Raw genomic sequence first — 16,540 nt, forward strand, 5'->3', positions numbered from 1 at the left:
ACCCAGTTGCTTTCAGGTATCTGGATTGCTCTGGCATTGAAACAGCTCAGTCTCACAAGAAACCTCTGGCATTTTGTTGGTGCTTTGTCCAAATCATAGGAATTAAACAGTGGAACCAGTGGTATGTGGTCACTTTGGAGCTAGAAATTCTTTGGCAGTAATTGGTAGTTGGAGAATGTCTCGTATGCCCACACACTTGTGTCGCATTCCTTTTCTATGTGTGAATATATTTGCTCTGCATCAGTAAGCATCCTGAAGCAGCAGGCAATACGTTTCAAGATGTGCCTATCCCTGTTGAGCAAAGTAGGATTTGAACCATAACTACTTGCATTACTTACTTACAAATCATAGGAATTAAACAGTGGAACCAGTGGTATGTGGTCACTTTGGAGCTAGAAATTCTTTGGCAGTAATTGGTAGTTGGAGAATGTCTCGTATGCCCACACACTTGTGTCGCATTCCTTTTCTATGTGTGAATATATTTGCTCTGCATCAGTAAGCATCCTGAAGCAGCAGGCAATACGTTTCAAGATGTGCCTATCCCTGTTGAGCAAAGTAGGATTTGAACCATAACTACTTGCATCAGTGCTCAGGACTGCTGGTTTTATGACATCACAGTAGGTGATCACTAGAAGAGACATCATTTGTTTAACTTTGCTGAAGATTTAGGCTTGAACATTCTTCCATAACCAGAGTACATCTTTCTTTAGTTAATCTGTCAGTGGACATAGCACTGTGGACAAATCTGGTACAACCTTGACCAAGAAATTTATCATGCTTATGGCCTGATGTTGCTCATTTACACAGGTTGCGTCTTTTAGTTCTGGTATGGTTTTGACCTTTGTTAAATCTGATTGGATTCCACCAACACTTATGCTGTCACCAAAACACTGGATTTATGGCATACCAGAACTGGATTTTTTCTCTGTTTAGCATCAAATCTGAGTTTTAGTGGTTTGGAGCACTGCCACCTGTCTTCAGTCATGTGTCTCCTTATCACAACCAAACACTAAGCACATCATCTTCGACATCACCTTCATGGCCTTTCAGTAAATTGCTCACTTTACATTGAAATATTTCTGGTGCTGAAGTCACACTACATGGCTATTTTTTTTTTTAAACAAACCATTTGAATCAGGGTAATAAAGGCTCTAAACCTTTGACTGTCTCTCTCCTAGTGGTTTCTGCCCAAACTCACTTGAGGTGTCTAATATGGAATACACTCTGAGACCAACTACTGTAGATGTAATGTTCTCAAGGTTAGAAATAATTAATCTTTTTGTCATGACTACATCATTTAAGTTTTTTTTAAGCAACACATGTTCCCACATTGGCATTCTTTTTATAACTAGTACCATTCATGCAAACAACTGTATTGGATCAGTTCCACTTTCAATCACACAATGAGTTTATATATTTTTTGAGTTCTGCCTTGAATATTGGAAATGGTATCTTTCTATGTGTGGTCAAGACACATGGGATGTCATACGGCTTCGACTTTATGTTTACTGATCCATACTTATGCAGACCAACTTCTCCAAATATCTTCATTAATTTTGTTTATTCTGGCAATCAGCCCCAACTTGCAAGCAATAGTTCTGCTTAATGTGTTATTCACATGTGGACCATTAAGCACATAGATCCACAATTCATAATTGTGCCTCTGTCCACTCACTCATTGCTAGGAATCTTACTATACACTTAAGTTTGCCTGTAGGTGCTATATATTTCCATGTCTACTAAATGCAGCTGTGGAAACCAAGATGCTTGTGTAAGTACCATGTGATATTACAGTAACATCAGTCTTTGTAAAGCATACTGGGAATTTCATTTGCCCATCTTATTCAATGTTTGGCACAGTGGTCTTGCTGAGCTTGTGAAAAAATGCTTTCTGAAAACTTTCCTTAATTCTCAGTGGCTACTTCTTAAACTAGCATAGATTTACAAACAGCAGAAAAATGCCCCATCTTGTTGCATTTCTTATACATTCTATCATGTGCAGGACACTGCTCTGATCCAGTACAAAAACAGTTACATCTTGTGCATTTGCCAAACTTGTATTTACTCTGTTTCTCATGTAGATGCTTACATTAAACATTATCATGAATTTGCCACTTTTGTGTGGTTTACCTCAACTACATTATTTGCTGTACTTACAGAAGCATTTTGTCACTTTACAAGTTCAGCCTCTCTAGCAATCTGAATTTCCTTTTACAAAGTTAAATTCACTTCTAGCTGTAACATTTGAGACACTAAGTACCATCTACTTTTTCATCTTTTGTTTGATTAAACCTACAAGTGCCTTACAAATTAAATATTTTGTGCCAAAAAGAAATGTTATTCATGGAAGATATTTTTTTCATAGATGCATTCAAGGTGAGGGGGATTACCCTGAATGCATCTATGAAAAAATATCTTCCATGAATAACATTTCTTTTTGGCACAAAATATTCATTAAACTTACTTATTATTGACTCGTGTTTAACACTGTCACCCACAGAAAATGAAAATGAACTGTAAATGGCATCCATTTGTGCCAAATTATTTATCTCCATTTCTTTCCTTTCTTTACCAAGCATTGACACTATTTAAAAACATGCAAACCTCTACTTCCATGATGGCTAGACAAATGTTTTTGCAAAGTTAAAGGCTGAATTATGCCATCCTGTTAGCTTTTTTTTCTTTTATTTTGAGTCACTAGAGGCTTTTGGCCTGAAAATCTGCAAAACAATGTTATTCAGAGCACAACAGTGACTTTTCAGTAAAAACAGCTTACTCGGAGATCCATGATGTCCTCTCAGCTATTTGATGTGGTTTCTGGCTATGGATGACATCTTTTCATTTAAATTTGATAATTTTCAGTGAAAAATATCCCACTTCTGACACCATGTCATGCTGTCAGCCTGAGGAGCTGAATAAGATTCGAGCCTGTAAAGTTATGAAGCACCTCAAAATGACAGCATACTCAAAACGGGTCTATATTAGAACATTGAATATTTAACAGGTCGACCTTTAGTGATCAAACTGTTAAAACATTGAATGTTTAGAAAAAAAAATAAAAACAACCACACCCCCCGTTTCTTAAATATACCGACTCCGGGACCGCACTACATTGAAGTAAATGGAAATGTCCCCTTATGGAGATTTCCGTTTACTTGTTCAATGTTCTGCAGTTTCGCTATTCTCGTGTCAACAATGTCAGATTTGACATAGTCGGCTTTCGAGAATTTAATATAGACCCACTCAAAACACATCAGAGCTTCTTCTTCTCAACTGACTAGATGCATTATGGGTACTTGGCAGTCAAAATAAATCCACATTTACAAATATACATAAAGAAAGCTGTACATAAAAGTACTATCATCACACACAAAGTGTCAACAACCTGTTCCAGAAAATTAAGCATACTGCACTGACAATAAGCTTACAGCTGCATAGAGGTTTGAAAAGCAGTACTGTGCAAGAACATGTGTGCATGCATGTGCATATATAAATGTACACTAGTATAAAGTAATAAAAAATGAAATTAAAATAATTTTACCTTTTTCATCAAATACTCCTTTCTCGAAGAAGAATCGTATCTTATCTCCACTTGTCATGAAATAGTCAGCACTTCCCTATGGGAACAGTGAAAAATCAGTGTGAGATACTACGTAGTGGGATTACACTCCCAGAAACATGCAGTAAGCATATAATGTACATTTAAAGACAAAACTGAAGTCTGCACTGTGACTAGTCCATCTGATAACTCCCTAAAACATGACACTGAAACAGTATCAGTTCTGAGACACACACGTCTCCCACTTGATTAACCGAATATTGTTTTACCAACTTGTATTGATTAGTCACTCAAAGCATGATGACAAAGTAACCATAGCTGATCTCCCTCAGAATAAAACTCAGAAACATTATATTAACTTGAGCTTTTTGTAATATGCATAACATATTGCAGTTCAAAGGATGAAACTTAATGTCACCAACTTCACGTTTAAAAAAGAAAAGCAAATAATTTTTAATGGAGTGCACTTTCATTCTTGTTTCTGCTTGGATGGACTCATTAGTTCCAAATCAATTCTTCAACCCTGTCTCCCCTTTGCTCTGGCTAATTTGCTTTTTTATGCATTTTTGCCCCATGTCCACCAGTTGTCAGTTCTCCCTTTTACTGGTCTTAAGCCCATTTATCCCAAACCCACTAAGGGAGTCTCTGGCACACAGATGATGGCTGACCAGAGAGGCCACCATGCAGGCAGGCAAAGAGGTTATGTGACCCCTCACTTACACTAAATAATGTGAACGAGAGTGTTTCTATTTCTATGTTGTAACCTCACCCCTGCTGGCTAATGTGCATGCCCATGCCACCATGGGGGCCTACTATGCCCTCCACATGCATACAAGTGTTCCACCCACATGGTAGTGAGAGATGCTGTCATTGGCTTGTCAGTCGACCCACATCACAGGCTAATGGCTCTAACGTCATTATCTGCAAGCTTCCATTGACATGTGGCAAAGTAGTGAGCTGAACCACCCTTTTCTTCCCCAGAGTTGGAGAATCTGCACTATTTCTTTTCTACTCAGCTTGACCACTACTTGAACCATTGACCAAATATGGGTCATCTGAGTCACAATCAGAACTTTATCCCTGTAGGACACAAAGCCACATTCTCTGGCTAACATGTCATTTTTCTTTAATCACAGTCATATTGTCTGAACCACACTGCAAGATTTATGAGGAGGTTTACCTCCAAAAGGAAGCTATACTTCAAATGAGAGGGTTTATTCAATGGCATGACACTTTGTTAAATGGAATATGTCTTCCCATATTGTGATGAAAATGCAGAACACTCCCTTGCTGGACACTAAGGAAAGAGGGGATCGTACTTTGAAATGCATGCACAGTGACATGTGAGCAAAACAGCGAGTCATCTATTGTGTAGTATGCATTGTTATACATGGAAAAACATTTAATGAATCTCCTTACACTTCAAACTGTCCAAGTTAGCTTTAATTTTTGCTTACGTCCTGCTCAGTAACTGCTGCATTAAGTAACCACCAACCTGCTGCCTTTTTTTTGTTGTTTTCAAAAATACTATGAATATGTACACTTCCAGATTTATAATCAGCCTTCACGACTGTTCCAACAATCAAGATGAATTTTGTGTTGGTCATAAAACTGACACAGCTCTCTGTGATCAAGTGAATATGTATGTGATGATGCTTCAATCATTTATCCATTCTCTGATACTCACTTTAACCTCTTCAATATCACAGTGTTGCCATAGCCTATCCCAACAAGTAATAGGCATAAAACAGAAAAATTAGGAACAGGATTGCTAGTCTATAGAAGAACACATATATACAGAGAGAGACACACACCATACAAGCAATTTAACTCATTCATGCTTCTAGCACCTTTCTTATATTCTTGCATTTAAAACACATAGTTCCTTATGGCATCCTGGCATCTTTGTGGCTCACTTCCATAATGAAGTGACTTACTATTTCCTTTACTTTGCCCACCATATTTCTCCAACCAAATTCTACTTCCTTTACTTTGCCTGACATATTTCATCTTTTCTAACTTAATCCCATTTCCTTTACTTCTCTCGCTCTCCGTCTCTCTCTCACTCGCCATAATCTTTACTCCCTCCTACCTCCTCTCCCCTCCCAAGAACACGTCCTGAAAACTATGACTCTATTACTTTAGAACAATGAAATTGTATGCATCTTTGAAATATTACTCTGGTTGCATGTTTCACATGGACAATGTATCAATGGTATGTTACTCAATGTGTAAAAATGTATTCCTTTACAAATCCATGGAATTTTTCGTCCCAGGCTTCTGTTGAAAATGGGCATTAGCCTGGTCAGACTATTCTGGTTAACAAATGGAAATAAAAGAATTAATTATTGACGAATAGGAAGTATAATAAATGGCAAGGTGTAAGGAATAAAATGGCACTAAAGCTGCTCATTTAAGCCGCTTCAGTGGGGTAGAGGGATAAAGCCCTGACTATGGCCCAGGTGACCCAGATTTGATGGTGCAGCAGTAAGGGGATGAGCATGTTCATCCTGGGAAGGTGCTAGTCGATGACACTCCCTAAGGGAAAGCTTCATCCAAAGAGGGGAGTTGCCCTCGGACATTGTCAATGAGCATGGGTGGGGAAAAGGAAGTGGTAAGGCAAATAAAAAAACACCCCCAGACAGAAGCCCAGATGGGCCAAGCCCCAGGACACCCTTAAGATCTACAACCAGCTTCAGGAATACTGGAAAAGTCCAGGGGATTAGAAGGATGTCTGGTAGACCCATCATGGACATTGGGCACTGGGGGCCAAGCTGGTAAGATGAGTTCTGTGGGGACCAAAAAAGACTGCTCATCTAGAATATCCTGCAGTGAAGATAGTCACACTTTGTTAACGCAGTTGCCCACTTCAACTCAACATTCTTAAAAATACTAGACTTCCATGCTCCCTTAAGGACAAAGAGAATAAAAATCAATACTGCCCCTTGGCTTACCAAACAAACACTAGCAACCATGCATCACAGAGATAAAGTCTGGGCACACTACCTGAAAAATAAGACCCCTATCTTACACAATGAATACAAAACACTTAGAAATAAAGTAAAAAAGCTCATCATCTCTGATCGACAAAACTACTTCTCCATCCTCCAAAACAGTAACAAAACAAATCCTCAAAAATTCTGGAAAGGTATCTCTACTTTACTTAACCCCAGCAAACCAGGTATCCCCAGCCCAGACCCTAATGCCCCTGATACTGACTTAGCTACCCAATTTAACTCATTCTTTATTGAATCTATTTCCAAATTAACCTCTTCATTCTCTAACAACACCACATTCTCCAATCTACCCCTATCCTCACATACCAACACTCCATCCTGCGCTGCTACCACTCACTCACTCTCATCCACTAACTTCCCACCCTCCACCTCCCACACCAACACTTCAACCTGCACTGCTATCACTCCCTCACTCTCATCCACTAACTTTCCACCCTCCACCTCTCCTCCTACTCTCACTTCCTCCCCATCTTCTCTCCCCCCCAACACCCCCTCTCCTCGCTCCCCACTATTCTCATTAAAACCCATACCCACTTCCACTATAAAAAAACTCCTTCAGAAACTAAGCCTTGCTCTAATGCTCCTGATAACATCCCATCTTACTTTCCTAGCATAGCTGCTGATGCTACTGCCTACCCCATTAGCATTCTAATCAACCGCTCTATCCAGGAAAGTACAGTTCCACAAATCTGGAAAAAGGCCTTTATCATACCTTTACATAAAGGTGGCAACAATAACAGTGTGACTAATTTCCGCCCCATTGCTATCCTGTCTCCAATCTCTAAACTCCTAGAAAAATGTATCCAAATTCAACTCCTACCACATCTTTTAGATAATCACTTACTAACCCCCACACAACATGGTTTTAGACCTGGTCACAGCACTATGACAGCCCTCCTCTCCTTCCTTGAAACTGTAAACAAAGCCCGGGACTCTGGACTTATTGTCTCAACCCTACTACTTGACCTCTCTAAGGCCTTTGACACTATATCACACAGCCTGCCTTTAACTAAACTCTCAAAACTTAACCTATCTCCTTCATCCTTGAACTGGTTCTCCAGCTACCTATCAAATAGATTTCAAGCAGTAAAATGGAAAAAGGCAACCTCCACATTTCTAAATACCCCAACCGGAGTTCCCCAAGGCTCCATACTAGGTCCCCTCCTCTTTAACATATTCATAAATAATTTCCGTAACTCTATCCCATTTTCAAACATTATCCAATATGCAGATGACTCAACTATTATCTGCTCGGCCTCATCTATCCCTACACTCCTCAAGCTCACTCAAGACGCTTTAACCACAGAGCAATGGATGAAAAGAAACCACCTAGCACTAAACGCCTCTAAAACCAAATTAATGGTGTTCACCCTCTAAAGTCACCTATTTCGATAGTAACACATTCTCTATTACTAGTCAAAACAACACACCTCTGGAACTGGTCTCAGAGACCAAATTACTTGGTGTCCAAATTGATAACCAGCTCAAATTCAACTCCCATATACAACTAAATATCAAAAACCCATCAAAACTTGGTATGCTCTATCGGCAAAAGCACTACCTTACACCTGCTACTAAAATCACTCTTTCTACTTCCTTTCTTATCCCTCACTTCTCTATGGAGCACCACTGCTAACTAACATACAGTCCTCTCTGAAAACACAACTCTCCTCTTGCTATAACAAAATTGCCAAGTTCGCTACCAGCCACAAGTCTTCCACCCACCACTGTTCCTCTCTCCAACAACTACATTGGCTAGAACTACCCAAGCATCTCACCTATACTCAACTAACTCTTGCACACAAGCTAATCTTCAACCCTCCCTCTGTCCCTCCCTGTCTTCTACCTTTAAAATGCATCTACCCAATAGAGTATTAAGGTCTAACAACCAAAATCTATTAGAAGTCTACAAACCAACTCGTCCCCTAGGCAAAATCTTCTATCACATGGTTTAGCACGCCTCTGGAACTCCCTACCTCCATCAATTCGTACCACCTCCAACCATTTTTCTTTCAAAAAATCCCTTCATTCATATCTAGTATCCCAGTGGGAATGCTCTTGCTTTCACCCCACATAATTAACACTGGTAATTTCCATCTTCCTTTCCTTCCCCTATCTACACCTGCAATATTTCCTTAGAATTCCTCCTATCTCATACACTCTTGTGTTACTGTATCCACTAGAATACACCACACTGTACCCTTTACATGTAAGATTGCTGATATGTAACCGTACTTCTCATTAAGTACCTTGAAACATTCCTTCTTTGTTTGTACCACCTGTATGCTACATTACTAGTTGTATTATTTGTAAAAGTTTTCAGCTCTAGTTTGTACTAGCTGTATTGTTTCCTCTAATACTATGTAATTGTTTGTTTGAATCTCTTACTCTTGTATAATTATCATGATTAACCGATTGTAACTTTGATTGTTTGGAGCTTTTCTCCCCAGGACTCCACTGAAAACGGGTTCTTCTTGGCCCAATGGACTATCCTGGTAAACCAACAGAAAATAAATAAATTGTTCCTTGTTACTTATATTTTCATATTTGCATTTATATTTTCATAACTGAGAGACCTATGTGTTACTTAGGAGCATAATTTGCAATGTCATGTTGGGATACAAAATTGTATTGTGACTGTCCACATCCATGTACACTATACTGGATGAATTTCTAGTTTGCTGCTAATTATGGAGATAAGTAGTATTTCCGTCTGTATATTAATATTTCCAAAAACAAATGACTATTGCACGGTAAGATGCTTACACCCTAATCTGTACACCTTGAGAGACATTCAGTGCTATTTATGTTGTTAATTATATAACATGCATAAGTTTTCATATTTCTGTCAATATCTCTGTAAACAATCACTTAAATGAATTTCATGTTTTCATGTGAAAGTTCTTGTCTGGCTTATGAAACTGCTCTGTCACTATATGTCTAAGCTGTATATAAAAAAGTTACTTTTGAAGAAGCATATTCTGGGTTTGTGTATTGATGTAAAATGGTGGAATGCACTATTATCTTTATAAACAAGAATTTTTGCTGATAAAATTGCAGTTTGTATGCTTTTGATAGCATTTACTGTTCACAACATATTTACATTTGTTTGAATTATTCTTTTTAACTTGATTTTTCAGAAAATGCTCATAAGTATAAGAATGCATCTAGGCTGATAGAAGTGTGACATTCCACAGCTTAGGCAAGTTAATGAATTAAGGACAGCCAGCTCATCAAATGGCACATCTTTAGGAAGTGGGAGAAAACTAAATTATCCATTGAAAACCAACATGGACATAGGGAGGACATGCAGAATCCACACATCCACAATGAAGGCATTCCAGCTGGGAATGTTGTTGGTACTTTGCCCCTTTGAATTTTCAAGGCATTTGAGAGCAGTCAACCACAAACATTTTCAAGCCAAACTCTTTTGTCTTTTGACTATCTGCAAAGTCTAATCTATCATTCAGCAACTACCTTGAAGCAGACTTCATACTGCTCACATGTGATCTGCCAGTATCTCTACATGGGCTAGAGGGCTATTTATATGGCCCATTTCTACTTTCATCTTTGTGAATATGGAACAAAAATGGTGCTGCAAGGTTAATCCAGTAAGCTGATGTCTCAGTGTTACTTTGTTCAGCCTGTATGATAATTTAGCATAGATTTAACTCCATTAAAAGCTGGTTATCCAACCTAGGCCTTTACTTAAACATCTGAAAAATGAAATGTATGAGCCCTGACTACAGCACATGTGAATAAAGTTCATCTAGTGGTTTGGGGACTTGATGGCACAGGCAAAGAAGGCAGATATGTCTATCCTGGGAGGGAGGGATTGTGGATTCCCTCTGGCTTAGGAGAATGGGGGGCCTATCATGAAGTGGTAGCTGGTGACAGGAAGATCTGGGTGTGACCACTCAAGCTGGTGATGGCAGCCCCATCAGCACATGTTAGGAGAACATATACATGGGTAATCGGCAAGAGCACCAAACACCTTCATGGTTGCCTAGATGACATCAGCCTTTGGGCAGACTACTGTCAGATCAAGGTGATGCTTGGTGGGCATGATAGCAAAGACAATACAAAATAAAATAAAATGAATGCTATTTGGGTACATGCTAGACTCTTCTTTACTACTCGGAATATGCTCACTACCTCTGTAAATTACTGACCTGCTGAAGATATGAAATTTGCAAAGTTTCCTTACAGTCAATTATTTCTCACGTAACAATCTGCAATAAAAAAACATCAGATTTTCTTCTACCCAGAATCCTGTATGTTTCTGTATATTAACTAATCTTCTACATCTAAAACTTGAGCTAAACTATACTGGCACTACACCACTTGCTGATTGCTCTACAACCACTGGGAAGCCTTAAGCAAGCTCCCAGTGCTAAAATTACCTATTTTTTTCGGCTAATCTAATTATCAGTAGGTCACAGGCTATAATACTCAATAACTGCCAATCATTACCTAAAAGCTCAAGCTGCTATTTCCCCCTCTTGATGACTTCATTCCACAAGCACCTCATTTGTACATCTGAAGTGATTTACCAATAGACAAAGAAAAGTCAACCTGTGGTATATGCATAGCTAAATGATCGAATACTTTCAAAATAAGGAAATTTACTTCCACACAAGGATTCAAAGTGGCCATTAAGTCTCACTACTCAGCAACTGACACTGTTCTGTACTGTAACCGTGGGGTTACCTGAGCTAATAAACAGTTACAAGCCTCTCCCTCCTTTTCAAGTATATACAGTTCTTTCTTTTGGGCATACGCCTTGATACAAGTCAAATCTTTCCAATTATTTCTCTTTTTCACTTCTGCTAAATCATTACTATTGTCCCTCTCGGATGCTTAATTACTTCCTAACTCCTCAGTGTCACCATGCATATACTTGTCATTATCAGAATTCTTTTAATTCCTAAGCCTTATATCCCCCACATACCTATACTCCCCAGTCTCTGTCACACTGCCTACCTCCTTCTGTCATGCTCATCTGTTAGCACTGCTTGGTCTTCTGGCAAGGTCTGAAACATTACATTATCTGACACAAGGTTCTGCTGCCTTTCTTTTGTACATCAACCAATATATTTATCATTATTTGATATTTTAATATGTATCCTGTATCTGTACTCCACTGTTACTAAGCGCATTTAATATATTTGCATTTGTTTGCATTCATCAAGTGAAACACCATATTTACTGTTGATATTCTTACTGTTCATTGTATATGATCAGTGTCAAACTCACACTTACATTCATTGTGAAAAATATGCCTCACACACTAGTGCTCTCGTTTGTGTTTGGATCATAAATAATAAATGAAACATCAAATTATAACTAACAGTCTGTACGTGAGTTCCAACTGCTGCTTACTTTCTGACAGTTACTGTACATGTCTTTGTCACTATGATAGTACTTCTTGTATAGTGATATGTGTACCTCTCAACTTCTTTTCTCAAGAATTGTGAACATGACCATAGTAATGGGGAGATGAAGGTCCAAAAATCAGAAACAGGTCTTAAACATTACTCTAACTCACTTAAAAAGTTTAAAGAACAATGTGATTTGAGTTGTCATGCATTTTCTGAGAAGTAAGAAGCATGAAACTAATTACTGGCATTATTGATTTTCTGGTAAATAGCTGAGAATTAGTCAATCAGAAAAATTTACAATGGACAGGGCAAAAGTGGGAGGCAAAAATTAGGGACTGTTGAAAGGTGTGATGTGTGTACAAAACTTCTGTGTTTATAAAAATCATAATCTGGATTTTCATTAGTAAATCATGTACATCTGGAGTTCTTTGTAGGTTTCCTCGAGTAAATTGGTTCCGCCCAGTTGTACTGAATGAAAATTATGATATAAATAAAAATGGTATACATTTTTTTTATTGGTATGTCAACTTGTAGACTTTTAAAACAGATAATTTTAGGTCACATCGCAATTAATTACTGCTAAAGTCCTCCACCCACTGTCTTTCTATGGATTAAAAAAAACCCTCTATGCATTAAACATGCTGTGTTTCTAAATTCTGTCTTACTAAAATGTCTCTTTATTGATAACAAGGGGAATTTATTATTGGAGAAAGCACAAACCATGGACCCTTTCAGTCCTCATCACCACTGCTAAAGGTATAGATTAGCTAGCTATACCAAAAGAATGTTCAGTACATCAGAAGGGTCATCAGAGGTATGCCTCAATGAAAAATGGCATATGGCTAATAATTTATGCAGAAAAATTGCTCTAGAAATATAGGTTCATAGATTAGTACTAGGCTAACTGCCCTTGTGGGCCATTTTCAGCTTAGCCAATTACCCCATGTGAGAATCAAACCCTGCACCTTATGCTTGTAAAGTAAACACCTTAACCATTATGCCAACCTCCCACCATATACCGGCCTATCATATATTATAGGTTTACAGCTTCTTTTTGTTAACAGGGCAGAGGTAAGCAGAAGAAGAAAAAAAATAAAACCACTGAAATTACAACATTTTACCTGTTTTTTTCAGTAGCATACTGTAGTGCTCAAAGTCTCCTGCGTGGAGACATGCATGAATGGGCGTACCTTCGTTGAAGGTTGTGCATTAGGGCTGGCAACTCAGCACGTAAAAATCAACTGCCAATCATTAGCGGACTGGAGTTCCGCTGTGGCGACCCCTAACCGGAAAAAGCCAAAAGATACAACAACTGCAGTGCTCAAAGATTAAGTTTTTATGTTCACAGATGCATGGGATTGCAGCAATCTACAAATAGAATCTGAATTTATGCGTACTTAACTGTGAAATCCCAAAGCATAACTTAAATATCTTGAGGTTGCTATATCATTCTCATTATGGTGAGAATGGCAGTATTAACTTTTTTTTTTAAATGTCAGTTAAAGTGAAGATGTTTTAGTGCCACAGCTGAAAACAGTGCAATTTCATGAGCCATGAAGCCTGCAAAGTGGCTGGGACACCTTCAGAATGACTACAATCACATGTATCCTGTGACTAAGAAACCATCCAAATGAAGAGGTGGAACATGTAGGGACTGCGACTGACAGAAGCAGACTCTAAAGAGGCTGGACAAAGAGAAAAGAGGTGCTGTCTACTCCTGCAGCATCTCCCTCTCAATGCTCAGCTGAAAAACATTAAATAATACAGATAATGATGATTTACATTTTTAACATTCCTGGTTATGAATTCCCAGCAGCACAACTCAATCTCCTTGTGCAAAGATTATCCTTTTTTTTTTTCCATCCTACATAGAGTTTTGTGGACCTAATTTTTAAAATTATATGACTATGCACAATAGATGTGAGCTTGAATCTTAAATGTGGCAAAATGAATTCTACTAATAGTGACATTAGGAAACCTTCCTCAGACTCTACAAGTACCTTATTAATGGCTTTTCTAAGCAAACTGCTTCATTTTTGAAGTCGATTTTCGCATATATTTGTCAAAAGGTTGCCAGAACACTACGTGCAAGACTGTACTAGGGATGAATATGTCACTGTTCAGGAACTGCATGAAGAAAATAAGCTGGTCGTTAATTTGTAAATAAACACAAGAGGCAACACCACGACTATTGAAGCCAACCGTTAAAATTGCTGATAACAGTGTTTGGTGATTGTAATGTCATTAGTATAGTACTTAAATGTCATGAAGGGCTGTTATCAGACATTAATGCTTTGCTGATGTTTCAATTAGTATCATAACTTCAAACACTGATTGGACTCCATATGAAATTTGACCTAAAAGCCCAGTGAAATAACACCTTGTAAGTATGAATATTTGGCCTCAAGATACTTTGCATCTGTATGTAACATTCTCAGGAAGGTAGAGTCATAGATCATTACAAGGCCGAAGTCTTTTTAAGCCTAGCAATGCTTTCCCAAATGTATTTGACATGCTTTAATAGTCTAGGGTAATTTTAAGGGTTGGATAAAAGTTTGCACAATGGTTAGTCAAGCATTTACAGGCTGCCTCTGTCCATAAAAAGCATAGGTGCCAGACCAGAGATACATTTCTGATTCCTCATCCAATGGTCCAAGTTACACGGACAGTAAACCTGTTCCAAAGGATGTGTTAGTTGCTGAGAAAAATACCTGTTCCTCCAACAAGTCCTACTTGTGTTGCAGATGAGGTTTAAGTCCCTAAATCAGGTATTTATGTTATTTGTTTTGCAGATGTGCAATAGGTCCATTAGACTGGGATCAGAGGATGCTTTGTAGGCTAGGCATAGATTGCCTCACAGCAGTCAGTAGGACACTGAGTGCGGGGATAGGGCTTTGAGGCAGTCTGTGAAGGACATGTTGTTTACATCCTGTATTCTTTTAGTGTGAACCCCCTGAGTACACTCCAGTTGTTGCAACTGCCTGGTCAGATATATACTGAAGAGTATGTTGTACTCAATGACTGGTCTGATGAGGGCTGAGTACATCAGAACAATGATATCCTTGGACCAAAATGGCGTGCCCTTGCTTATAAGGTGTACAACGTAGAATGATTTTCTCACCGACTTAAGACACACAATGGTCTACATGCATGCCCAAATCCCTGACTCTTATGGTTGTATTACCAATGTGGTAATTTCCAGCAATGGCCATCTTTCCAAATTATACTATTATGCATTTCTTTGAACCAAGTTTTAGACTATGACTCTGGCCGCAGTTATTTGTCTACATCAGGCCTTCTTGAAGGGTATTTGTGTCTTTAGTGGATTCAGTGACTGTGCCTAGCTTGCTCTATATCAGGCCTTCTTGAAGGGTATTTGTGTCTTTAGTGGATTCAGTGACTGTGCCTAGCTTGCTCTATATCAGGCCTTCTTGAAGGGTATGTCTTTAGTGGATTAAGTGACTGTGCCTAGTTTGCAGTCATCTGCAAACATGGTCAGCCAGAGGACCTTGATGCAGGCCTTGACTTAAGGGAAGTAAATGACAAAAAGGAGAGGCCCCAGCACCAAGCCCTGAGGGACTCTACTAGTGTCAGGCCTTTTTTGTAGAGGTAGCCTCTTCTGTCCTAACTTCTTGGATCCCATCTGTGAGCCAGTAAGCTATCCAATCGGTGATATATGGGTTTATTCCCAGTTCTGTGAGTTTATCTACAATGCTCGAGTAAGGTATTGAGTCAAATACTTTAGCCAGGTCATGGCAGGCAGCATGCACCATTATGCCCTGATCCACAGCTTTGGTGACTTTCTTGAAGAAGTCCACCAGGCTGAGTAGGCATAGCCTGCCCTTGGTGAAACCAAACTGGATTGGATCCAATGTCTGTCGTTTTCCTTTACAATTGTTTATCAACATTTCCATAATGATTCTTTCTCTAGTTTTGTATATGAGACTATTCAGACATACGGCTATGTAGCTGGCTAGGTCCACAGATGGCCTCACCTTGTGCAGAGGGCTAACATCCACAATCCTCCATTCACTTAGCATGAAGTCTGGAGGTTATGGTTGAATAGTGATTCTAATGGCCCTGGTAGGTTATGTTTCATGCTATTTAGGAGACATCCAGGATACCACTGGGAACCACTGATGCAGTGTTTCTGGCCTTAGGGAATGGAGAGAGGACCTGCTCCCTAGTGATAGATGGGGGATGTATGTTTGACGGTATTTCATGAGGGGTGAATGGGGGGCACAAGGGGGTAAAGTGGAGTTAAATTTGTTGGTCAGTAGATTTGCTATATCCTCCAGCTCAGTATAGGTAGCTTGGTTAACAAATAGACAAGATTTCTGAGGCAGTACAAGAATTGTAGAATGTATACAACTTCTGAACTGGAAGTTGTGTAACAGCATTGTGTGTATAAAAAATGTTATTACCAAAATATGAAGTTTGAACAGGGTGAAGAATGGATGCTGAAACTCAAACTGGTGATAACATCCACTGGAAACAATGAAAAATGCCATGATAATGTAGACATTAATAGTGAGCAAACTATTATAGGTTCACAGGTGCATAGGAGGCTAACAACCTCAAGG

At 38.8% G+C, this 16,540-nt stretch overlaps 1 protein-coding gene across 1 annotated transcript in view; it reads right to left on the bottom strand.

The window, feature by feature from the left end:
- Positions 1 to 16,540, bottom strand: part of PHYHD1 (phytanoyl-CoA dioxygenase domain containing 1) — a 440,621-nt gene that overhangs the window by 339,713 nt on the left and 84,368 nt on the right. Inside the window, exon 3 of the mRNA XM_044058772.1 lies at positions 3,542 to 3,617. Coding sequence (XP_043914707.1) covers positions 3,542 to 3,617 — 76 coding nt within the window. The remainder of the gene's footprint in view (positions 1 to 3,541; positions 3,618 to 16,540) is intronic.

The sequence above is a fragment of the Protopterus annectens genome, chromosome 16.part0, assembly GCF_019279795.1.
Source record: "Protopterus annectens isolate FY-2018-M chromosome 16.part0, PAN1.0, whole genome shotgun sequence".
Taxonomy (NCBI): domain Eukaryota; kingdom Metazoa; phylum Chordata; order Ceratodontiformes; family Protopteridae; genus Protopterus; species Protopterus annectens.